Source organism: Trichoderma camerunense (genome assembly GCF_050948025.1).
Source record: "Trichoderma camerunense strain CBS 138272 chromosome Unknown V8C40scaffold_4, whole genome shotgun sequence".
Lineage (NCBI taxonomy): Eukaryota > Fungi > Ascomycota > Sordariomycetes > Hypocreales > Hypocreaceae > Trichoderma > Trichoderma camerunense.
The window spans coordinates 1,785,624-1,807,154 of NW_028145366.1; the positions used below are offsets into that span (position 1 = coordinate 1,785,624).

At 51.6% G+C, this 21,531-nt stretch overlaps 6 protein-coding genes across 6 annotated transcripts; 2 read left to right on the plus strand and 4 right to left on the minus strand.

Annotated features, from left to right (window-relative positions):
- Window positions 1-123: 123 nt before the first annotated feature.
- Window positions 124-2,595, minus strand: V8C40DRAFT_237964 (uncharacterized protein). The gene is made up of 2 exons (XM_083214348.1): window positions 2,048-2,595; window positions 124-1,984 (listed from the first exon to the last, which is right to left on the minus strand). The coding sequence occupies exons 1-2, from the start codon at window positions 2,483-2,485 to the stop codon at window positions 266-268; spliced, it is 2,157 nt and encodes a 718-aa protein (XP_083076501.1). The 5' UTR covers window positions 2,486-2,595; the 3' UTR covers window positions 124-265.
- A 232-nt stretch (window positions 2,596-2,827) lies between these two features.
- Window positions 2,828-4,606, plus strand: V8C40DRAFT_237965 (RNA recognition motif domain-containing protein). The gene is made up of 4 exons (XM_083214349.1): window positions 2,828-3,082; window positions 3,184-3,314; window positions 3,417-3,929; window positions 3,994-4,606. Exons 1-4 carry the CDS (start codon window positions 3,040-3,042, stop codon window positions 4,252-4,254), a joined length of 948 nt encoding a protein of 315 aa, XP_083076502.1. The 5' UTR covers window positions 2,828-3,039; the 3' UTR covers window positions 4,255-4,606.
- A 1,043-nt stretch (window positions 4,607-5,649) lies between these two features.
- On the minus strand, window positions 5,650-9,594 carry V8C40DRAFT_164220 (YAK1 family protein kinase). Its single transcript, XM_083211513.1, has 5 exons — window positions 8,194-9,594; window positions 7,917-8,116; window positions 7,676-7,835; window positions 6,877-7,615; window positions 5,650-6,782 (listed from the first exon to the last, which is right to left on the minus strand). Exons 1-5 carry the CDS (start codon window positions 9,256-9,258, stop codon window positions 5,908-5,910), a joined length of 3,039 nt encoding a protein of 1,012 aa, XP_083076503.1. The 5' UTR covers window positions 9,259-9,594; the 3' UTR covers window positions 5,650-5,907.
- A 2,393-nt stretch (window positions 9,595-11,987) lies between these two features.
- Window positions 11,988-14,231, minus strand: V8C40DRAFT_164245 (uncharacterized protein). Its single transcript, XM_083211514.1, has 5 exons — window positions 13,605-14,231; window positions 13,446-13,541; window positions 12,707-13,354; window positions 12,514-12,634; window positions 11,988-12,451 (listed from the first exon to the last, which is right to left on the minus strand). Exons 1-5 carry the CDS (start codon window positions 13,941-13,943, stop codon window positions 12,255-12,257), a joined length of 1,401 nt encoding a protein of 466 aa, XP_083076504.1. The 5' UTR covers window positions 13,944-14,231; the 3' UTR covers window positions 11,988-12,254.
- A 1,864-nt stretch (window positions 14,232-16,095) lies between these two features.
- On the plus strand, window positions 16,096-18,149 carry V8C40DRAFT_237978 (uncharacterized protein). The gene is made up of 3 exons (XM_083214350.1): window positions 16,096-16,596; window positions 16,669-16,812; window positions 16,949-18,149. Exons 1-3 carry the CDS (start codon window positions 16,525-16,527, stop codon window positions 17,798-17,800), a joined length of 1,068 nt encoding a protein of 355 aa, XP_083076505.1. The 5' UTR covers window positions 16,096-16,524; the 3' UTR covers window positions 17,801-18,149.
- A 3-nt stretch (window positions 18,150-18,152) lies between these two features.
- V8C40DRAFT_164278 (PH domain-containing protein) lies at window positions 18,153-20,220 on the minus strand. Its single transcript, XM_083211515.1, has 2 exons — window positions 19,809-20,220; window positions 18,153-19,737 (listed from the first exon to the last, which is right to left on the minus strand). The coding sequence occupies exons 1-2, from the start codon at window positions 20,019-20,021 to the stop codon at window positions 18,715-18,717; spliced, it is 1,236 nt and encodes a 411-aa protein (XP_083076506.1). The 5' UTR covers window positions 20,022-20,220; the 3' UTR covers window positions 18,153-18,714.
- Window positions 20,221-21,531: the final 1,311 nt, after the last annotated feature.

Genomic DNA, 21,531 nt, shown 5'->3' on the forward strand with positions numbered 1-21,531 from the left:
ATCCAAGAGGCGATATGAATCTATCGAGGTCAGCGTCTCATCCCACCAAGCCGCCTGTGTAAGTCGACGACTTATTTCTAAAAGACATAAAAGGCTAAACTGGGGTTTAAAAAAAGAGAATAATGAAGGAGAGATGCATAGTATTCTAAAATAAGGCCAAGGATATCTTATCATATCACCATGATGTACAAAAGGTTGCTGCTACATGTCTAAATCATACACTCATGAATCTTACATCTCGCACTTTTGGTTGAGCCTCTTCCATCTACCACTGGCTGCTGCTGCTTCTGTTGTTACTCCATGACCTTCTTGGTGGTCTTTCTCCATCCACTCCTGATGACCTCCTGGGTCGTCTCTCTTCTTCCCCTTTCCATGATCTCCTTGGCCGTCTTTCCTCTTCTGCTCCCCATGACCTCCGGGGTCGTCTGTCTTCCTCCCCTTGCCACGACCTCCTTGGTCGCCTTTCTTCTTCCACTTCGGCTCGTCTCGACGTATCCCAGACAAAGTCGCCAGACGGCCTGAATTCGGTGTTAAACTTGTCCTCCGCACTGCCTTCTTCAGACCCTTCAGCCGTGTCCTCTCGGCCAGACGTGCGCAGGTTGGGCTCCCTCTCCTCACGACCCGAGAAAAACTTTTGAATCTCACGGTTTATTTTGGCACCAACCACTCGGAGATCCTTTTCGTCCTTTTCGTCAAGCATCTTTTCGTTGAGGACCTTGTTGAAAGCGCTAAACATGTGACGAGCCAAGGCGATGACCTCACGCTGGCTGTTATATAGCGCTCCCGTGCTAGAATCCTTGCCCTTTGCCTTCTCCTTGAAGTAGTGATAGTGAACTTTCTTGTAAGGTTCCCAGAGATGGGCAAGAGCAGTTGTTATTTGGAGGCCATATTCACGCTTGGCTTCTTCTTCGGCACGCTTGGCGGCTTCTTCGTCTTTTTCGTCAACCTGTTTGAGTTTTTGGCGGAACTGAAAATGGCTGACCAGAGCAACCCGCAAATACAGACGAAGGGTGTGCAAATCTGGCACGGGGAGGCGCTCAAGCATAGAATCAAGCACCCGGTTCGAGTTTTCAATGGCATTGGGGTTGATGTTATCGCGGACACAGGTCTCCATGGCGATGCGGTAGTGCTTTGCATCAATGTATTCGTCGGGCATCAAGCTCAAGATGGAAGAGGCATGACCGCCTGCCTTGGCAACTTTGAGCATGCCAAACATGCGCAGCCAGTTGTCGTTATCCGGTACGACACCATAGTAACGGACCAGGAGGTTCCAATACTTGATACCGCACGTTGTGAGCCTTGATGAGGCTAGCGTCGTGAGGATCAGGGCCAGGGTATTGCGGCCAGGGACAGCATAGACAGCTCTGGTTGAGGGCACCTTCTTTGGAGCACCAGTAACAGCAATCTTTTCCATCTGGGAATCTTGGAAAGCGTCCATGCCAGCATCCTTGGCCAAGTTGGGTATGCTCATGGTCTGGTATAACAAGTCGAGAACCTCCTTCTTCTGTTCCTTATTCGGGGCAAGGAGTAGGACACGGCCCATGGAGCACACCAGCTCTTCGTCTATGACCAGCTGGGCCTTTCTCCATTTATCAATGACTTCATTCCAGATGGCTTTTGCGCGATCTATAGCCTTTTGCGTGTTGGTGGCTTGCTGCTCCGGCGTGATGTCGCCCGCATCAAGGGTTGCTTGATATCGCAAAGCATTGAATATGGTAGTGTAGGTGTAGGGTGTGGGGGCGCGAGTAGACTCGTTGGCTGTGTCGGCTATGAGAAACATGGAGTCCAGGTCGCCAGCTCTCGCGCAAACGTTGATGACAGCATTCATGTGAATCGAATTGGGCTGCAGGCGTTTGTCGCTGAGGAGAATGTTATAGTGCTTGACAGCCTCGGCGACGGCGAGCTTTGGGTGTTGCGACTGGGCGCAGCCGCGGAAGATGACTGTATAGGTCTGCACATTGGGTAGCTGCCCTCTTTTCTTCATCTACACGGATTGTTAATTAGCCAATGCAAAAACTGAGAGCGATTGATATTCCAAAGTACTAACATCGTTGTAAAGCTTGATGGCGTTCTTCAGCTGCTGCTTGCCCAGCAGATAGTTGATGAGATGATTCCAAGCAACAACGACTTGGCGGTCTTTGCCAGCAGTCTTGGTGAGAAGTAAGGCTTCGTCAAACCTGTCAGTGGCGAGCGCTCTTTCAACATACTGGGCAATCTTCCAAGGGTCGTCCATGTGCTGGAGCTCCTTCTTGACTATGCGCTGCAGTCGCTCAAAGTCCTTTTTCTTGGAGACATCTGACTCGGCCGGCTCTAGAACAAGATTTCGAGGAGCATCAGTTCGTTCGATGCTTGTAGGTGTAACTGAAGCATAATTCCTGCTGGTTTGCGGAAGAACGGGGAGGATGCTGGCGAGGGGTCTGTTGCGAGACGAAGCTTGCACGGCACGGCGCAAGCAGGCAGCGCAGTTGACGAGACTTGCCGACATTGCGCAAAACTGTGATAAACAAGAAGGGGAAGAAACAATGATGATAATAGAAACAGATCAACTGAACAACCGCATTGTGTATACCTAACGGTAGTATACGAATATTTTACATGGCATTGTTACCCACCTCGACCTTTTAAAAGAAAATTGTCTTGGACGCTGCACAATTAGAGTGGGCTGGCCTTATCTTATCGCCCGCACTAGACAGGGATATCCCGCCCCCAAGCACACTAAGCTTTTTAGAGTCTAACGCAGCAGCGCCGTCAGCCTCTCTTTTGCGCTTCTAGCCAATCACAGGCTTCAACCTCCAGGCCATTTCAGTCCCCCTTCACTTTCAACCAAAAAGGAACAGACGCGACAAAAAAGTGGCCAAAAGCATTGGATCCTCGTCCCTTGACCCTTGATCTCCGTTATCCGTTATCCATACAATCTCTCTCTGTCTTTCTCCGTCTCTCTCTCTTCAACGCTTTGACAGATACGCCCTCCAATTCTCTACAATATTCAACTCCATCTCGACTTCTTCCACCCTACAAGACAGATCAAATCATCCAACCATGGCGCCCGTGGCCAAGGAATTCGAGCGAATCATCAATAACGGTACGCACATCGCCGTCTAACGTCGTCGCGCGCAGACAGACAGACACCCGCATCTCGCGACACCACCGTCGTTGACCCGACCAATTACTGACGCCCTGCAGCCCGCGAGCGCAAGAAGAATGAAGCCCTCGCCGACAAAATCTTCTCCAAAGGCCGCCGCCAGAGTGCGCCGACCAACCTGAAGGGTGCGCAGCCCGGAGGATCGCTGGCCAGCCGTGTCGGCGTCAAAAAGGTATAGACAAACATAACATGACATGGACGGGAGCATTGCATCTGGCATCTGCCTTGGATGAGGAGAACGAAGACGGTGCTAATCTAAATCTCCCGACATTAGGCCCAGCCTCAGAACAAAGCCACAGTCTCTACTCAGCGCCGTCGAGCAACCATCCCTGCTGGCGACGTCAACGGCGAGTGGACTCACGACCTCCACAGCTCCGTCAACCGCCCCAACACCTCCTCCAACGCCCCCCTCAGCTCCCGGATCACCCTCCCCGGCGGCCCCAAGAAGACAGCCGCTCAGAAAAAGGCCGCCAGGCTGGTTGCCGCCGTCGACCGCATGGACACGGACGATTCCGTCAGGCAGCAGGTCAACATTGTCAAGAATGGCAAGTCGCAGAGACCAGACGCCGGCATGACGATCCGGGGACTCGCGGGCCCGTTTGCCGTCATGGGACAGAACTTTGCGCCGGGAACGACGGCCGCGGATGTCGAGAGTGCTATGACGCCGGTGGGTGGCGAGATGGTCAGTTGCGAAGTCGTCAAGACGCAGCCCTTTATGATTGTCGAGATGGTGTTTGCGTCGAGGGAGGGCGGAGAGAGGGTCATTGAGACGTTCAACAACAAGACTGTAAGGCTTCGTCTCTCTCTTCTATTCACTTTTGTTTCGTCGTTACTAACATTCCCCCTTCAAGGCCGATGGCAGAATCCTCAAAGTCTACGCCAAGCCCGGCGGCTACAAACCAAGCCGCGACTCAGCATCAGGACGCCAGCCGTCACACCGCGACCAAGTCGTCGACGGCTCTATGGGCTTCCCCGACAACGACCTCATGGACACGGAGAACGTGCCCCCCTCGACCAGGGGCAACAGACTTCACTACGACGGCGGCAAGAACAACTCGGCCAACAAGCGCGGCCGCGGGTTCCAGAAGGGCTCCAACAACAACGGGCGATAGAGTCGTTCGTCGTCGAGGGAGTACCGTGGGAGGAGATCTGTACCATATTGAAAATCCCAATTTTTTTTCTACAAGAAGCCCGAAATCTCTCTTCCCCGGTGGCGTGGCGGCTTTTTTTTATTACTTCTTTGTATGTTTTAGGATACAACGGCTCTGGGATAGGGGATAATTGGTGAAATAATTGAGCGTTTCTTTTTCTTTTTCTCTTCACGGCAACTGGTGCGGTCAATGGCAGCGTCAGTGAGATGCATTTCTTGCAAATCTAGGGAGGGCGACATGAATGAATGAAAACCGATAAAAATCAGAAATCACGAAGCTAAATACATAGAAATACAATCAATGCATATATCGTGTCTTTTTTAAGATGTCCATCCATGACAAGTCAACTGTATTTTAACAGGCAAAAATACACGGGGGAAGACACCTAGGTACAACTCCCTAGCAAACCCGACCAAAACACCACAAGCCGATCAAAATATCATAAACTAAAGTTTTTAAGACAGTAGGTAGTATTCAGATGATAATATTCACAAAACCCCACCCTCCCTCATCCATGACAGGTATCAAAAAATCATCGGCTCGACTGCACCCTTTCCCCCCTCCCTCTCGGCGGCAGTTCATCCCAAACCCATCATCTTTGCCAAGTCCAGGAATATATAGCCAAACTAAGGAAAACCCTCACACTCATGCTTGAAACCACGATAAAGCATTTAACAAGAAAAACACACAACCAAGAGCCAGGAAAAAAGAGAGAGATAAGAGCAAAAAGCAAAGGAACAGGGAGACACAAAGAGGCAGCAAAGAAGAAGAGCAAGCAAAGAAAGCCATATCTACTAAAACCCATAGTCATCCCAGTGATCCTCCCAAATTGCAATCTCTCTTTTTCTCTTTTCCTCCATCTCCATCTCCTTCTCCTTTATCCATCCTCATCCCCCAAACCACACGATGCATAAAAACAAACACACAATTTTGCATCCATCCTACCCTTAAGAATCCCCCCACCCGTCTTAAACTATGAGAATCATTCTCTGCAAAACACGTAATAGAGCCAGTCTCGATTGCAGATACATACAAGGAATAACGAGAAACAACGACACCGAGGCAGACACCAAGTAGTCGTACACGGGGTAGGAACATAGGTTGATCCCACAAAAATAAATAGAAACACAAACAAAGAAACCCCTTCCCATCCACCGATATGCAGATTACGGGCAGCTATCTCTTACAAAGAGGGTGCCTTTTGGTTTACGCACATCTCCCTCCCAGTCCAAACCCATATATATCATTCATGACGTGCGTCGCAGGAACAGGCCTGGTGAGCGGCTCGGGTATGAGGCTCGGACTGTGGGGGATTCAGAGAAACATCCCCCGTCATCGCAACGGGATCCCTCTTTACGGCCAGCCTCAGGGGGTTTATCAATAGCCAAGTTCCCAATCGCCATGACTCTCTTTCAAGTCATTGGCGAGTGCGCTAAAAAGAGCGTCGAATCCATGGAATGTGATGCCCCATTCTCTGATATCAAAGACGGACAGTTGTCTTCTGGAGCGCCTAGTTACTTGATCATGATACCGGCGTAATTAACAAAACTACCACAGTCGAAGAGACTAGATTTCCTTGACTTCGGCTGAAAGGGAAGAGGAAAAAGCATGGTTTCAATGCCATGGGTTCTGGTTGCCCATAAAGCCTTCTTCCAATGTTCGCTCTTCCAGGTTACGAATAAAGTCCCGATTGCTGCGGGCACCTCCCTGTTGAACCCGGCTGCCTCGTCTTCCGGCGCGGCCTGGTGCGTTGTCCAATCCCTCGCCAGTTGGTGGATAGTATGCCGGGCTGGGCTGAAGTCGGATTGGCTGGCTCGGGTCAAGGTGACTTGCGACTCGTTGAAGAGCAGGAGGGATGCCGCTTTGTTGCTGCTCCATGGTCGAAGCCCGCTGCCTATTCGTTCTCATGCCGCCTTGCTGGTACATGTTGGGCTGTGAGGGGTTCGAGTATTGCGACGATTGAAGCTGCTGAGGAGGCTGCGACATGACCATTTGACCATACTGGCCGGCCTGGGGTGGCCCGTATTGAGGTGGGACACTTCCATGAGCAGCGCCAGGGTTATAGACGGCACTGTTTGAATACAAAGGAGCCGGTACATGACCAGATTGCTGGTACTGTCCGCCATATGCGTTTTGCGCTGAATTGGCCTGTGCCTGGGCCTGGGCCTGAGCTTGCGCTTGAGCCTGAGCCTGGGCTTGCGCCTGGGCTTGCGCTTGTGCCTGGGCCTGGGCCTGAGCAGCCTGAGCTTGCGCCTGCGCGGCTCGTTGTTTGCTGAGGGCCTCGGCTTGCTGCTGTTGCTGGGTGCCAGGAGCTGGTGATCGGTTGAGGGAGCTCGACTTCAAGTTCATCGGCGGGACAAAAGGACCTGTGTACTTTTGTTGTGTGATGAAGGGGTGGAGTTTTGCCTGCTGTGGTGACCACCGCTCTAGGGGGTTGATGTTAAGCAGACCCCTGACGAAGTCGATGAAGGCGATACGATTGTTCATCTCTGTAGCAATATCAGGTTAGGTTAAAGGAACTCGTAAATGCATTGGAAGAGGATGGGAAAAGAAGGAAAAGAGAATGTTTCCAAGAATTCTTACCTCGGTCGATTTCGCTCTGCTTCATATTCTTGCGCGGCATGGGGTACGACTTGATAATTTCGGGCAGCGTATTAGCCTGGAAGTACTTCTTACTAGGCTGTTCCTTGGTGTTGTGCTCCCGCGAATACTGTTCCATGCTCTTCATGTGGTATGTCCGCCTGCCAAATTCGTCCTGCCGCCGTTCAAAAAACTCGAGGCCCTGCTTGCCCATGTCAATCATCCAGTTGGGGGGGTTGCCAAGCATCTCGACGATTCGAGCAATCTGATTGTACTCTGATGAGCCGGGGAAGAGGGGAAGACCCAGGAACAACTCCACCACGATACAGCCCAGTGACCACATGTCGATGGCGGACGAGTACGGCAAGCCCAGCAAGACCTCGGGAGATCGGTAGAATCTGGACTGGATATAAGTGTAGACCGTCTGGCGCTCGTCGCATGCCGAGCCAAAATCGATAATCTTGATGATTGGGCTCTCAAGATTCTTTAACAAAATGTTTTCCGGCTTCAAATCGCAGTGAATCAGCCGAGCCTTGTTGAGGAGGGCCAGGCCATTCAGAAGCTGCTGGGCGAAGACGCGGACCAGAGTCGTGCTAAGGCCGCGGAACTGGTTCTGCTTGATAAGTTCGTACAGGTTGACGCTGAGCAGCTCGAAGACGAGGCAAAGATGCTGTCGGTGGATAAAGGTGTCTTTCAGTCGAAGAAGATGGTGGTCATCATTTTTGTCGAGCTTCGTATTGAGCTTTTTTTATATCAAGTCAGCGCAAGCCCAGAATCATAGAATGGAGGGGAAAGAGCATACCAAGTCGAGCACAGACACCTCCATCATACTCTGGTTGAAGTAGGCGGTGCGGTTTTTGATGACTTTGACGGCTACGACCTCTTGCGTCTTGAGGTTCTGACACTTGACGACCTGACCAAAGGTACCCTGGCCCAACACATCGAGGATGAGATAGCGATTCCTGCAACAAGGTTAGACAACATGTTATGACAGCGGGAGAGAGGAGGCGTCTGTCTTAAGCAAGAGAAAGGAGTATACGCACTTGTGGCCGGCTTCTTCAGAGCCCAGAATGTCGTTTACGTAGAGGATGTAATCGCTATCCTCATTGTCGTAGCCATCGTTCTTGGTGCCTTTGCTGGGCTTCGTCAGGACTCGGCGAGGGTTCCGCGATGACTCGTACTTGAAGCTCGGGTTGCAGATGCGGTACGTGGCAGGCAGGTGCAGCGTCAAGGCTTGCAGAGGCTATATCAAGGTTGGAGAGAACGAGTTAGAAAGCTGTCGAGTCAAAAACACAAGTTGTAGTGGCATGGCAGACTAACGCTAATGAAGCCTCCCTCTGGGTTTGCTCGCCTGAAGCGCGGCTGTCTCGTGTTCTTGGGCTGCAGCTCGGCGGGCGACTTGATCTTCTTGAACTCGGGCACCGTCTTCATCATGGGGGGATTCGGGCGGCGAGGGGCCTTGGTGTCGCTAAAGGAGCCGTCGAGCGTGGCCACGGCAGACGAGGGGTAGCCATCGTGGGAGTAGGAGGAAATGGGGGGCAGCTGGGGCTGGCGACCAACAAAATACGGGCTGCTCGAGTAGTCGGCGTTGGGCGGCGTCTGCTGCGAGGGCGAGCTGGTGTAGGCCTTTGAGTATGGCGACGTGGGCGACAGCGTGTCCATGGGCGAGTAGCGCTGGGCAGCGGACGACGGCTGCTGCTGGTGCTGGTTCTGCAGCTGCTGGAGCTGGAGCTGTTGTTGCTGGAGCTGCTGCTGGTGTTGGTGCTGCTGCTGGTCCTGGGGCGAGTACAGGCCCGACGAGCGGGTGCCCGACAGATGGGCCTGGTGGTGCGGCCTCATGGGGTACTTGATGCCGGCGTGGGCATCGTGAGCGTCGTGCATGGCGACGTCGCCGCTGTTGTCGCGCACGGGGGCGGTAGCGAGAGGCGAGGTGGCCGGGTTGAGGTTGATGCTGCTGGAGGAGCCGTGGTGGGCGCTGAGCTGCTGCTGCGGGTGCTGGGGCTGGTGGTGCTGGTGAGGCAGCTGGTAGTGCAGCTGGTGCGGCAGCGTGTGATGCTGGTAGGGCTGGCGGTCGTAGCTGTTGCTGCTGTGGCTACTGGACGAGGTGATGTTGTTATTGTTATTGTTATTGTTGTTGGGGTTGGAGCTGGCGATGTTGTTGCTGCTGCTGTAAGGCGAGCCCGAGGAAGAAGCAGCGGCGGCAGCAGGCGGAGCGGACGCAGACGCCGAAGCTAGGGCAGAAGCAGACGAAGACGCAGACGCGGCAGACGCTTGACCGGCCGGGGCGTGGCCAGAGGAGGAGGCTGGCAGAGGCGAGGGATAGTCTCGCGATGTCTGGCCGCTGTTCTTGTGTCGAGAGTCGGGGTACCACGACGGATTATCCATGGCGGGCAAGGCAGAGCAAAGGAGGGGCGTCAGCGGTCCAAGCAGCGGCCGACCGGGCCACACAGCACAAGCACAGCTCACAGCACAGCAGCCTCCAGACCAAGACCAGACCAGAGCGCTATTATTCTGCACCAGCACAGCACAAGCGGTTGGTCAGCGCCGATTTGCTGCTGCTTGCTGCGGATTTGCGACGGCGCTCGATCAACGGATCAGAGTCGCAGCAATTGGGCGCTCGGTGGAGGCCCAAGTTCCGGGGGGATGCGATCAACTGCGACTTGATTGAGGGAGTGGGTAAGAAATGGCTACGGCGGGAATGGTCTGGATTGGATCTTGGTTTTTGGTGGCATAAGCCCAGCCCAACCTGGAACTTGTCGTCGCAGCGCAGTGGTGATCAGTCTGGTGCGACTCTACCACTGTACAGCCAAGGTAATGTACATTTAATCCAATGCTCACCCAATTCAGTCGGATAGGTACCTTGCCTGATGGAGATTTTGATGGATGCGAATGGCAGAATTGAATACCTCAATAACCACGCAGAACCGGAAGCAAAAGAAGACGCATTTGCTTCATTCGATGATAAGGTTTGATGCTAGCCTCATTTCTCTCTTCTCTTTCTTCTTTTTTTCCCTCTTCGTTCTGCTTTCCTTCTTTCAAATCAATGTCGTTTGCCGAGACCGAACACGTTTGCAACGTACAGCGCATCGCCTCCAGGACTGGCTTGCACTTGTAGCGGTACCCAGTCCGTTGAACAGGCGCTAAGACGACCAAAGCTCACTGTAGTGGGCAGCAAGCCTTGAAGCCTGTAATCGGCGCTGATTGAGCCCAGCTGCAAGCCCAAGCACAAGTACCGCTACATCCAGGGCGGGGCCCGCTGTCGGTTGCCCAGGGAAGCTCCCACTCTTCGCTGGCTAGGCCGCGTTGGTGCTAGCCGCTGCTACAAGTCAGGCCGCAGTTCTGGTACATGCAGCTGAAACATGAACTCGAAGCATCAGCAGCAGATCTCGCTCGGCCACCAGCCAAAAGGTGAGGTGCCTATAAATGTCCATCCATGTGATATTGGATGACATTAAATGAGCACAGCTGATGCCTTACCTTGAATATTGACAGGCAAATCAAGAAATGAATTGCTCACCAGCGATACAATCAAACCCTTGACGTTGGTTACCTGTAATTGTATCAGGACTATTATGAGACGTCAATCCACGACTGCAGCGGGCAGAAATCACCGTCTCAGACATGGACATCCAGCATCAACAATCCACGGCCCCCACTAAATCATTTTCAACACAGCGTCCACGTAATCCAAATCAAAAATATCCGACCTGTTTTCACACTTGCACGATCCATTTGACATCAATCCCATCCCTACCAGGTACCTGTCTGTCTACAAGATCCCGAAACAAGGCTTGCAACGTATCATCCACTCACTGCCCATGGCATTCAAAGTACATGTACATGTACTCCAACCGCCGCAAGCACCTGTCGCTGGCTGGTTCCACCTCATTCTGCCCGTCTTCAGCGAGTCAGCATCGCCAATTGCTCTTCGTGCTCAGCCATAAATCATCATACTCGTACGCTCGCAAAATCACCCTCCATTCATTAAAGCGCCTCCTTTTCTTCTCTCATCTTCAGATACCTACACAAAAAACAATCCCTTCCATATTCTCTCGTCATCTCATGCAAAGCACCAACCAACCAGTAGCAAGTACTGTAGTTCCACTGATTTTGCCCCCCCCAAGGTTTCCCTGCTTTTTTTTCCTCTCCGTCTTTTTGCCAAGGTGACAGCAGCAAGATGGATTATCGGCTGGGCTCCGTCATGTCCCCTGCATAATCTGCAGCTCAAAATCGCCACCGGCTCATCTTTTCCCGCCCAAATTTCTCTGGACGTCATACCATGTGTAAATTCGAGTCGCTCATGTACGACGCAAACCATCTAGAATACGAAATTGTGTGCCCAATACAACAGCACATTCTCTTGTTCATGAGACAATGCACATTGCGACTGTGGAAACATTTATGCACAGTTAGATGGTATCACATGCAAGTCTGGTCTAGCAAGCCAAGCAAGCAAGCTCTCCTCGAGAACCCCGCAGACGTAGCTTTGATTGTTGCAATAACTGCCTGCAATCCAGATACAGGTATTTACGGCCGTATAAACCACCTTTAATTTCTTCCAAATAGTCAGACCGAAAAGGCATTCTGGCTACAAACTCGCTCTCCCACTTGTGCTTGTTATTTTTCTTACACGCAATAAAAATCCACATCATCTTTTCTGACGTCGTACCGCGAAAGCCTCAGTCTCCTGTAGGAGGAAAAAAGAAAAATCTCAAAGGGGGGAAACAAAACCCCCTTAGCTGCAAATGCTCTTCTCAGGTTATCCAACCCTTCTTTGACACAATATGGTGATGCCACGCTCATTTCTTCAGATCGCGCAAGACAATAGAAATTCGTAATCATCATCATATGGGAACAGACAAAAACAAGTATGAAAGGGTGAGAGACAGAGAGAGAAAGAGACAGAAAGAGAGAAATTACCTGCTCCAAATGCTCCCATGTGGTATCCCAGCAGGCGGCGCTCGTTTTAAAAAGAAAGAAGAAGAAAGAGGAATAACAAGTAAAAAGTAAAATAAAAGCATTCCAAACTTTTCGTTTCTCTCGTGCATAAATGAAAAATTACACGGGCAAAGGAGCAATGAGAGGAAACCCCTGGAAGAAACAACCTTTGGAAAATCACACTGGGAAAGAAAAAACGATGGCTGGTACAAAATGAGAAGAGCCCATATGCTGAGAATGGCAGTAGATAAAAGGGAGTGAGGTGAGAGGAAGATGGCAACAAAGTTGGGCAAATCAACAAGAAATGGGGGAGACAAGGAAAGGAGTATGATACGTCAAATGGTAAAAGAAAATGAGTCCCCCCTCAACCGTGAAATTTTCTTCTTTCTCAGCTCCTCCACTCTTACAGCTTGCGATCCCATTCGCACTTCATTCCCCGATGACTACGATTGATAGCCGCCGAAACCGTTGTTGAAGTTTTGTCCCTGGTTTTGGTTCCATTGAGCGTTGGGACCCTGGTGGCCTCGGCCATATCCTCCGGCGCTCTGAGGGCCACCATATCCCATGGGGGAGCCGCTGTATCCCGCGGGAGATCCAGCTTGCGGGCCGCCAAAGTTGCCCTGTTGACCGTTGTATTGCGCTGCACATTGATTAGTGTCCAATGTTTGTATCCAACAGCCAAAATCAATTTTATCAACTTACCTCCATACTGAGGGTAGTACGTGGGAGTACCAGGGAAACCCGGAGCCTGGGAAGTCTGAGGGCTGTATGGCTGTTGCTGAGGGTCAAACGATCCGGAGTTGGGAGTCTTGTCCTTGCCCCACTGTTCACGATGTCAGTGATATGTCCCGCCGCCATTCATCACTCAATATGTTTGAAAGAGAGGTCTACTTACGCTGCACTTCAGTGGCCGGCCGTTGACATTGTATCCGTTCATCTGGCAAATGGCCATTGCCGCATTCTCGTGAGTGTCCATCTTGATAAAGGCAAAGCCGCGGTCCGCCTGGAATCGGGACTCGACGACAAAGCCAAAGTTTTGAAATAGGGGGACGACGTCGTTTGGAGTCGTGTAGGGGGTGAGGTTGCCCACGTAGCACGTAGTCTGCCAGTTGGGCGTCTGCGCAAGGATCATCTCGTAACTAGCGATTCCGTGGGCAGGGAACTGGTGGTGGCCAAAGGGAGTGGTGGGAGTCATGCCCATGGCCTGCATTGCCTGCTGCTGAGCCATTGAGGGCTGACCCTTCTGGTTGGCCCAGTTGCAGCGGATGGCGCGCGATCCGAGCCACTCTCCATCCATGGAGCTCAGCGCCTTTTCGGCATCGGGCCGATCGCGAAAGGCCACAAAGCCATAGCCTCGAGATCTACCCGTCTTCATGTCCCACATGACGCGAGCTTCCGAGACGGAGCCAAAAGCAGAAAAGGCCTGGAGGAGGATATCATCGTTGACTTCGTTTGAGAGATCGCCCACGAAGATGTGGAAGTGGTTTGACGTATCCTCTTTGCTGGTAGTGTTGGACTGGTAGGCCCAGTTGACCCGGATCTCCTATATTTTCACAAGAGCTGTGTCAGTGGAAGCTGGGAGGAAGATATCCCATTGGAGATAAGAGAAGAAGTAGCATATATGAAAGACATACGGATTGGTGGACTCGTCGACCATTCAGGGTCTGCATGGCCCTCTCTGCCGCACCAGGATCATCGTACTCGACAAAGCCATAGTTGTAGCCCTTGGCCTAAATCCCACGGTTAGCTAAATGTATAATCCAACACAACACCACAGAAATACATGTCCATACATTCTTGTCTGGGATAATCTTGACGTTCTGGACATGGCCCGTGGTCTCAAAGATCTGACGCAGCACGTCCTCGGTGACCCGCTGATCCAACCCGCCAACGTAGAGGGCCCGCTTGTTGGGCTCAGGCGCAGCTCGTCGGAAGCCGGTGGTTGGGGAGAGAATTCCACTGCCGTCGACGCCAGATCGGGGAGAGGTGATGGCCGTCGGGATTGGGTTCGTGTTCTGCGGAATATGGAGGGGAGGCGGGGGGAGGTGAGTTGGGTTGCCTTGGCCGTTTTGGGCGGCAGAGGCGCCCACGCCAGGCTGCGCAGAGGTCGGAACGGCGCCAGCGTCAGCCATTGTCGCGACTATGAGGATTCTTTGGAGAGGATCGTATCGGGCACGCGAAAGGGGTTGAGGAAGCGGAGGCGCGCAGGCGGTTGCGTGGGTGGCGATGGAGAGTAGTGAGGAGAAGTCGGTAGAGAGGAGGGGTGCTTTTTAGGGGGGAAGAATGCAACGAATAGACTCGGACGACGAGCTCGCTAAGTATCGATGACGAGGGAACAAAACAGACGGAAAACGCTGCCGGCGAGAAGGTTCGGAAAGATGCTTGGAGGAAATCGAGGCGAAACCGAGGAGATGCGTTGAAGGAGAACTGAGAACTGCCCGGCCGAGCTTGTGGGAAGCTTGCAGCGCTGGTGAGGCGGGACAAGATAGGAACAAGACAGGGGACAGAAAACTGAACAAGAGCTGCAAGGATGCCGATGCCGAGAGGGACTAGGAAAATAATCTTTGAAAAGAAATAAAAGAAGAAAACGCAGAAGAAAACGATAAAGGAAACGAGTCCCGCAAATCGCAACCAACCGCTCCGCTACTTTCGTGCTCACACAGCGAACTTTGTCTGAGGAAAAAAAGAGACAAAAAAACCCGGCATGTACTAAGTTGGACGGGATGTCAAGGTGAAGGTTTGTGCTGGGCAAGAGTGGAGAGCCGTCTTTGATGGATTTGCAACTAGAGCGGCTACCCTACAACGGGCAAGGTGCAGATTGGGATTTTTTTGTGCGTGTGTGCTTTCGAGTCTCTTCTGCCGAGAGAGCACGGGAGAGAACAAGGAGGGGTGGGCGCGGCTGAACCGTGGGCTTTTTAATTGTTCGATTCTGGGCGAAGCGATAAGGAGAATGAGGAGAATGATATGCATCTATGGATGTTTGTTGTGCGGTCTATTGTTGATAGTTGATGCTACTTCTACTATGCCTACTAAGGTGCTCTTTAGTAAGGTAGCAGGTCTGTGACATGGCCTCGCAGGGGGTTGAAGCTCTATCCGTCACATAATTTGGCTCTTAGACACCTATAGACTGGAGCGATGGAGTCGCCTGTGCCCGACACCTCGTATTGCTGTCAAGGCTGGGCGTTTTGGCCGTTATATACAGCTAGTAGAAGGAATAACACAGTTTAGTTCGGGTATCTTGGTATATCCAACATCTTCAACCAGCGGAATAGATCATGGAAACTATTCATTTGATTTGTTTTCGTCTTGTTGAAATTGAAACTCAAGGCACATTTGTTCTCCATCAGTGCATCACTGCGCCGACTCCTGCGCCTCGGAATGCGAAAGAAATGCTTGATACCCTGACCGGTGATAGTACGGAATACAGGTAGGTAGATCACGAGGCTGCCCTCTTGCTCAGCGCCACGCCAGTTTCGGCGGCCAACCTCTGCGCTGCTCTGCGGGAGTCCTAGCATTCATAGCATATCGATTGCTCACTTTGTAGACTTTAATGACATGGGTTGGTTGGTTTTGCAACCTGGAGTTGTGAGACATGCGGCCACATGGCTGATTCAGCTGTCGATGGAGCACGAGAGCTCTCTGATGGACTGATCTGATCCTGGCAACTTACAGTACCTTTGTACCTCATCTTGCACAGCAAGCAAAGCCCCGACCTCGCCTCAAAAGGTACGAAGCCGAGTTTCAATATACATTGAAAGTATATAGCGCCGTCGAATTTCACTATGGAGCTCCACAGGTCTCTTATACTTTTAACCCCTATCCATGGAAGGTTTTTCCCCTTCTTACAAGCTGTTTGGCTGTACATGTTTAGCCGTTCTTCAGGACGTGGCGGCATCTGCGGGGAATTTCCGAGCCCAGCGCAACCATCTGAGCCACAGTTTGCGGCGCTGGATCGCGGAATGCGGGATCGGCAACAAAGATACAAGTACATTCTACTTCTGCGATCGGGTTCTGGCGGCGCCGAGATCTAGAAATTTAGGTACTCTCCCCGTGAGATAGCGGCATGATTGCTAGAGCGGTTACGGAGTAATACCTCAGTAACGGGAGATGGCTTGTAATCTGTACTTGTTAAGCTCCATGGATAAAAAGTATCGAGTACCTCACTCAGCCACAGCCTCTCTCCCACCAGTGCAAGCCTGCAAGCCACAGCCACAGCAGAAAGTGCCCCTAGCACTAGCACTTCTCCGAATGCCAGCCCTTCCAAATGTTCCCAAGGGAACGAACGTCCAGTCTCACTCTTTGAGCTTTCACTTGCGCCACTACAAACCCTTCAACTGCTTTGTATCTTTTTGCGTCTCCTCTGCTGCTATTCTCTTCTCTTCTCCCTCTTCTCTACTCCTCCCGCTGTTCTCCTCTACTCTTGATCAACCATTAGAACTGCGCCAAAGTCCCAAGTGCAAACCCCATTGGGAGCTGCTCATCGATCCCAATCGAATCGAATCGCCACTTCGTCCTGCGCCTTCGCTTTTGGGTCCGCGCACCAAAACAGTCTCACTTGCGCTGCGAATGCGCCAACTGAGCGCCAACTGCTGATTCCCAATTCCGACTATCTTCATCTTCAATATTTGCGGGTTGGCTCTCTAAACCGGGCGCTCCAGCTCTCTCACTCACGCCCACGCTCACACTCACACACATTCTCGTATCGCCAGCGCAATGGCAACCTCAACCTCAACTTCGCCCAAAATGGAGCCGTTAGATGCCCTCCAATCGCTCATCAATGATGTGGTGAGTATTTGCCAATTACCTGCCCCCCTAATTTTTTACTCTATCGCCGACTAATTTCTTCTCCTTATTAAGCTCGTACAAACCGGCAAAGCTCTGCGGGCCTCTCGCAGAGACGCTCAGGGGAATCTGACGCATGCTTATGGGCCTACACAGTCAAAGCTGCCAGACACCATCGATCACTTTCACAATGCGCTCAACGAGCTGGAAAGTGAAATTGTAAGTGGCGGCTCAATCTCTGTTTCTCTCTCTTCATCGTCCCCCAAGCTCCTTTTTTAGGTTTTTTTTTTCTCAATTGATTCCTTGTTGCCCTCAATTTACTCACCACTGACTCTTTCTTTCCCCCATTGGCTAGATTATGGCCAAGTCAGTCTTGCTCAGAGATTACAATGAACTGCAAGAAAAGAAGAAGAAACTTTTGGCTCAGCCTACGCCTAAGCCCGTCGAGGCACAAGCAAAGCGACCTCCGAACATGGATCTGCCCTCACCGCCAGAGCCCATTTTCAAGGACGAACCCATGACAGAGGACACAGACGTGAAGCCTATGGCGCCATTCCCCAACATGAGCATCGATCTTGCGGAAGCCGAACCCATTGACATGTCCATCAAAGAGCCCAATGGCCAGCAGTCGCAGCAGCAGCCGCCTCCTCCAGGCGGCATGAACGGATTGAACGGAATAACTAGTCCAGGAGATAAAAAGCCAATTGCAGATATGCTGCCTGAACCTTCTGGATCAAACCAACCACCAGTATTACCGGAGGCTTCCGGGATGAATTTTACCGACATGGAGTTTACTCTTGCGCCGCCGTCGGGCAACGAGGTTTCAGGGCAACCCAGCGCCTCCAAGGAGCCATCCTTTGATCTGGCTACCTTTGCACCAGCCGATGGCGGCGACGACCTTTTGAATCTCAACCACCTTTTACCCACCGACCCCAGCGGTTCGGCCGCACAGGCCAACCCAGGCCAGGTAAAGATGGAGGATGTGAAGGTTGAAGTACCCGACGCAACGATGAACACCGACTTCTTTGGCCCGGAATCTGGGGCTGCCGACGGGATGGACTTTGACTTCAGCCTTGGCGGCTCGGGAGACGATACTTTTGACGACCTTATGAACAACCGCGACAGCAATTTTGAGCTGATGGATGCTGGTGGTGACTTTGACACGGCGTTTTTCGGCCTCGATAAGCCGGATGAGAATCTTGCGTGAGAGAAGGAGTGATTAAAATCTTTTTCTTTCTCTTTTCTCTAATTTCAAGGTTGGAAGCTATTGGTGTCGGATGTGGTGGTATAATTCCTTTTTCGACGGCCTAGGATGGCTCAACCCATTTTCTAACGTGTTTTTTTTTAAACATCTCTTCTCTCTTTTTCTTATTTTGCTTTTATTAATTTGAACATGACTGGTAACGTCACGGTGTCTTGGGAATGGGAATGGGGATCAAAAGAATATACCCACGCTTAATCTTCAATAGGGTCTCGTTATATTAGTTAGATGCGCTTACGCCTCAATATTACTATTATATGTTAAAAAAGCCTTTCTAAGCACAGGGAAATAAGATAGATGAGCAATAAGCTTCTCAGATTAATGAGCATACAGGTTATTAACACCCATTTATGCCTTTTAACTAACTACCTAAGCTAATAAGAGGATAGAACAAGCAAAGTGTTTGATATAAAATGTAACCAACACAAATGTCTTGAACGAAGAAATTAACTAATCAAAACGTCATCAACCATCCCAGCTATCAAAGCTTTCCGAGGAGTGCTGGAAACCATAAGAAGAAGAATTAAAGAAGTTCCACCAATTCGCCGTTATTATTTCACAAAACTTTCAAAGTTGTGATGTGATGCGCCACCGGGGAGAGGATTAAAGTAAGGTAATCGTGTAATTGTAATTGTTGACTGGAGTTGGTATATGAGAGAACCAGTCGGGGGTCATAAATTCGTAAACCAAGATTAGGTACGAAACAAAAGAAGGGGGTATTTATCATACGACAAAGGAAAATGTAAAAAACAGAGGACGTTCATCTAAGTGCTTGAGCAAGGAAAGGAGAAAAGGGAAATTTCGAGAGAGGGTATCCGGGTTCTGAATCAACAATTCTTGGATGAGACGTTGATCAAGCATTATGCGGGAGGAGGGTTGACAACGACTACTGCAGCTGCGGCGGCGGCTGCGCGAGCTTCCAGTCCTCGCCTCTTGGCCAGCAGGCTTTTAAAGGCACCGAGAAACTGCACCAGCGACTCCTCGTCGGGCGTGCAGAAACGATATGATTTCTCTGCCGTGATAATCTGGAGGCAGTGCGTCTTACTCCTGCTGACGGGGTCGGTCTCGACGACATTGACAACGTCGGACACCTCGAAGATGACTTCTGCAGCGTATTCCGATTCGTCCTTGTACAGAACCAACTGGCGGGCTCGCAACACTCCCCACATGTGCTTCCACTGGCGCACGCCGCGCTTGGTTCGCTGCATCCACAGGGAGCCCTGCCAGACGACGCGTTCAGACTCCTGCTCGGCGGTCACGGCGCTGACTTGGCTCGCTGAGCGGCCGCCTGTTTCGGGTCGCTGGCCTGGCATGACGGGTTGTCGAGGCTGCGTGGTAGGCGGTGGTTGGACGGCCAGGTTCTCAAAGGAGGCGCCCTGTGCCCGTGGGATTTCGGTGTCGGAGAAGTCAGAGTAAGAGAGCATTTCGTTGCCAGACAGGCCAGAGGATTCCAACGTGTAGGACAAGCGACGATTTGACCCCATGAACTTGGGCGCCGACGGATCGAGAATGCCAATGTTTTCGGGGGAGCTTGAAAATGCGTTGTAGATGTGGTGTCCCCAACCGTCAGGCGCCCCGGGGGACAAGATATGCGCGCCAGGACTGCCCATGTACATTTCCTCCTCCTCTTCGTCGAGCCTGGCGACTTTGCGAATCAAGTCGACCCATTCCTGCGCGTCCTGCGGCGTGGGGGCGGCGAAGTGAAAGTTTCTTGACGGAGAAAAGAGGCCAAACAGGTTCTTGCGCTTGTGTTTGGGGTCCTTGAGGATGGTCACCGCGGAGAGATCTGACAGGTATAGGTGGTGACGGAGCTTGGCCTCCTTGTCGTCCTTGTAGAGGGAGATGCCATTCGGTCGCAAGACAAGATACACCGTCTTCCAGTTCTATCGCGGCGCAAAAAGAAACGCGTTAGCACGAATGCTTTTGGGTCAAGAATCACGCGGCGCGAACGTACCTTTGTCTTTTGGGTGCGCTTCTGGACACATCCGCTCTTGATGACACGGTCAACTTCAAAGCAGCCGTTCTGGTGCACGGGAGCGACCGTCGTATCCAGGGGTAAGCGACTGCGTCGGTTAAGGGCATTGTTTTCGCTGGAGCCGCGGGCAGCAAAGGCCGCCTCTTGGGGCCTTGTTTCTCCCTGTCGAGGGGCAGTCATAGCCATAGCCATGCTTGGCAAGGATGTTTTGTTTTTTTTTCCTCCTCTGGCAGCAGATCAAAGTCAAAGCTTACAGTCGAGGTGGAAGTATGAAAGATGCGTCTTCGATGGGAGTCGGTGTGTGGAGCCGAGGGGCAGTGGGAATGTCGATCGGATTTGGTCGTTAGTCGTCGTAGGGGTAAACAAGCTTGACAAGCTGTTGCTGTGTATATATAAAAGACAAGCTGGGTCTAAGACAGACAGAGAAAGAGGGAGGCGAAGCACCAAAATAGAAAAAAGGTGGCCGCGGCCAGATGGAACCGCAAGGACAGGACAGGTGTTGTAGGGTCGGGTGATTCGAGCACCTGGAGATGCCGTATTCGTACTTGGTTGTAAGCCTTGCGATCAAATGGTGGGCAAAAAGAGGAAGCCTAGAAGTGAGGCTGACAGCGACGGTTACAGGAAATAACTAAGAGGTACGAGCACTGAGAGCGAAAGCGACGTCTTTCCCCGGGACCTAAGCGCGTGGGAGATGGAAATAGAAGCATTGATGCTTTAGGAACGCAATGCAGGCGTCTAGTGCTCAATGCAATGCTGAAGGAGGTTCGTTGCGGTTTCAGCTTCTGAGGCGCCATGTCGAGTCGAAGCGATGAATGACTCTCGCCTTGCCGCAAACGCACAGGGATCAGGGGGCCAGTGATTGGCTAATGCGGACGGGCGACGAGATCAGCGATTGAGGTAAAAGGGGATGGACGGATGAAACAAGAAACAGGGCCTGTGGCCTGGTTGGTGGGCGCCTTTTTTGTTTTAGTATGCAGACACTCGATGCGTTGGCGGTTGTTGTTTGGGAATTGATGTTGGTCCATTGGATTTCACTGTGATTCAATACTGTACGGGATTATGTGATATTGTAAGTTGGATTTATGATCAACAGCGCCACACGGTGGCCAAGGATAACGCGGCCTGTTTGACGTCACAGGGCTTCCAACAAGCGCTGTCTGCAACCACGGCGGCAGTTTTAGGCTCGAGAGCGCTGGAACGAGGCTCCCAACGGCTGCGCCTCTGGAAAGACACGCAACGCCGAAACTCTGTCCTCGATTGTGGCTGGATCGGATCGGAGCAAAAGGCAGACTGAAATGTTTCCGCTCCGATTCGAGTCTTGACTTATCTACAGTACAGTTATTAGAGTTGCTAGCCGCGATATGCAACATGCAACATGCAACATGGACATGGAACTTGAAATGTTGCGCCGGGTCAATGCATTGAATTGCAAAGCCCACAGAAACAAGGCATGGGGGCATCCAAGCGAGCGCTAGAATCAATGCGCTATGGGTGCATGATTCGTCTCGGTACATGGTTGGACAGGCAATTACCGACAGGGGGACTGAAATGAAGCGTGTAGCTGCTACCCGGCAACGCCATGCTGAGTTGGGAGTTTTCACAAGAGGTGAAACAAGAAGACGAATAAAGGGAGAAATGATTCAGGAAAAAGGGAAGGAAATGGTGAGATTTGAAAGAATAAATAGAATTGAATCGGTGATGG

What these genes read in the sequence shown, in the direction of transcription:
- V8C40DRAFT_237978 (XM_083214350.1), top strand. Translation starts at nt 16,525, where the DNA reads ATGGCAACCTCAACCTCAACTTCGCCCAAAATGGAGCCGTTAGATGCC. An exon ending in AATCGCTCATCAATGATGTG is followed by an intron (nt 16,597 to 16,668) that starts GTGAGTATTTGC and finishes CTCCTTATTAAG; the next exon opens with CTCGTACAAACCGGCAAAGC. An exon ending in ACGAGCTGGAAAGTGAAATT is followed by an intron (nt 16,813 to 16,948) that starts GTAAGTGGCGGC and finishes CCCATTGGCTAG; the next exon opens with ATTATGGCCAAGTCAGTCTT.
- V8C40DRAFT_164245 (XM_083211514.1), bottom strand. Translation starts at nt 13,943, where the DNA reads ATGGCTGACGCTGGCGCCGTTCCGACCTCTGCGCAGCCTGGCGTGGGC. An exon ending in AGATTATCCCAGACAAGAAT is followed by an intron (nt 13,542 to 13,604) that starts GTATGGACATGT and finishes CGTGGGATTTAG; the next exon opens with GCCAAGGGCTACAACTATGG. An exon ending in GTACTACCCTCAGTATGGAG is followed by an intron (nt 12,452 to 12,513) that starts GTAAGTTGATAA and finishes ATCAATGTGCAG; the next exon opens with CGCAATACAACGGTCAACAG.
- V8C40DRAFT_237965 (XM_083214349.1), top strand. Translation starts at nt 3,040, where the DNA reads ATGGCGCCCGTGGCCAAGGAATTCGAGCGAATCATCAATAACG. An exon ending in CGAGCGAATCATCAATAACG is followed by an intron (nt 3,083 to 3,183) that starts GTACGCACATCG and finishes GACGCCCTGCAG; the next exon opens with CCCGCGAGCGCAAGAAGAAT. An exon ending in AGACGTTCAACAACAAGACT is followed by an intron (nt 3,930 to 3,993) that starts GTAAGGCTTCGT and finishes TCCCCCTTCAAG; the next exon opens with GCCGATGGCAGAATCCTCAA.
- V8C40DRAFT_164278 (XM_083211515.1), bottom strand. Translation starts at nt 20,021, where the DNA reads ATGGCTATGGCTATGACTGCCCCTCGACAGGGAGAAACAAGGCCCCAA. An exon ending in AGCGCACCCAAAAGACAAAG is followed by an intron (nt 19,738 to 19,808) that starts GTACGTTCGCGC and finishes GCGCCGCGATAG; the next exon opens with AACTGGAAGACGGTGTATCT.
- V8C40DRAFT_237964 (XM_083214348.1), bottom strand. Translation starts at nt 2,485, where the DNA reads ATGTCGGCAAGTCTCGTCAACTGCGCTGCCTGCTTGCGCCGTGCCGTG. An exon ending in CCATCAAGCTTTACAACGAT is followed by an intron (nt 1,985 to 2,047) that starts GTTAGTACTTTG and finishes CAATCCGTGTAG; the next exon opens with ATGAAGAAAAGAGGGCAGCT.
- V8C40DRAFT_164220 (XM_083211513.1), bottom strand. Translation starts at nt 9,258, where the DNA reads ATGGATAATCCGTCGTGGTACCCCGACTCTCGACACAAGAACAGCGGC. An exon ending in CAGAGGGAGGCTTCATTAGC is followed by an intron (nt 8,117 to 8,193) that starts GTTAGTCTGCCA and finishes ACCTTGATATAG; the next exon opens with CCTCTGCAAGCCTTGACGCT. An exon ending in AGGTGTCTGTGCTCGACTTG is followed by an intron (nt 7,616 to 7,675) that starts GTATGCTCTTTC and finishes ATATAAAAAAAG; the next exon opens with CTCAATACGAAGCTCGACAA.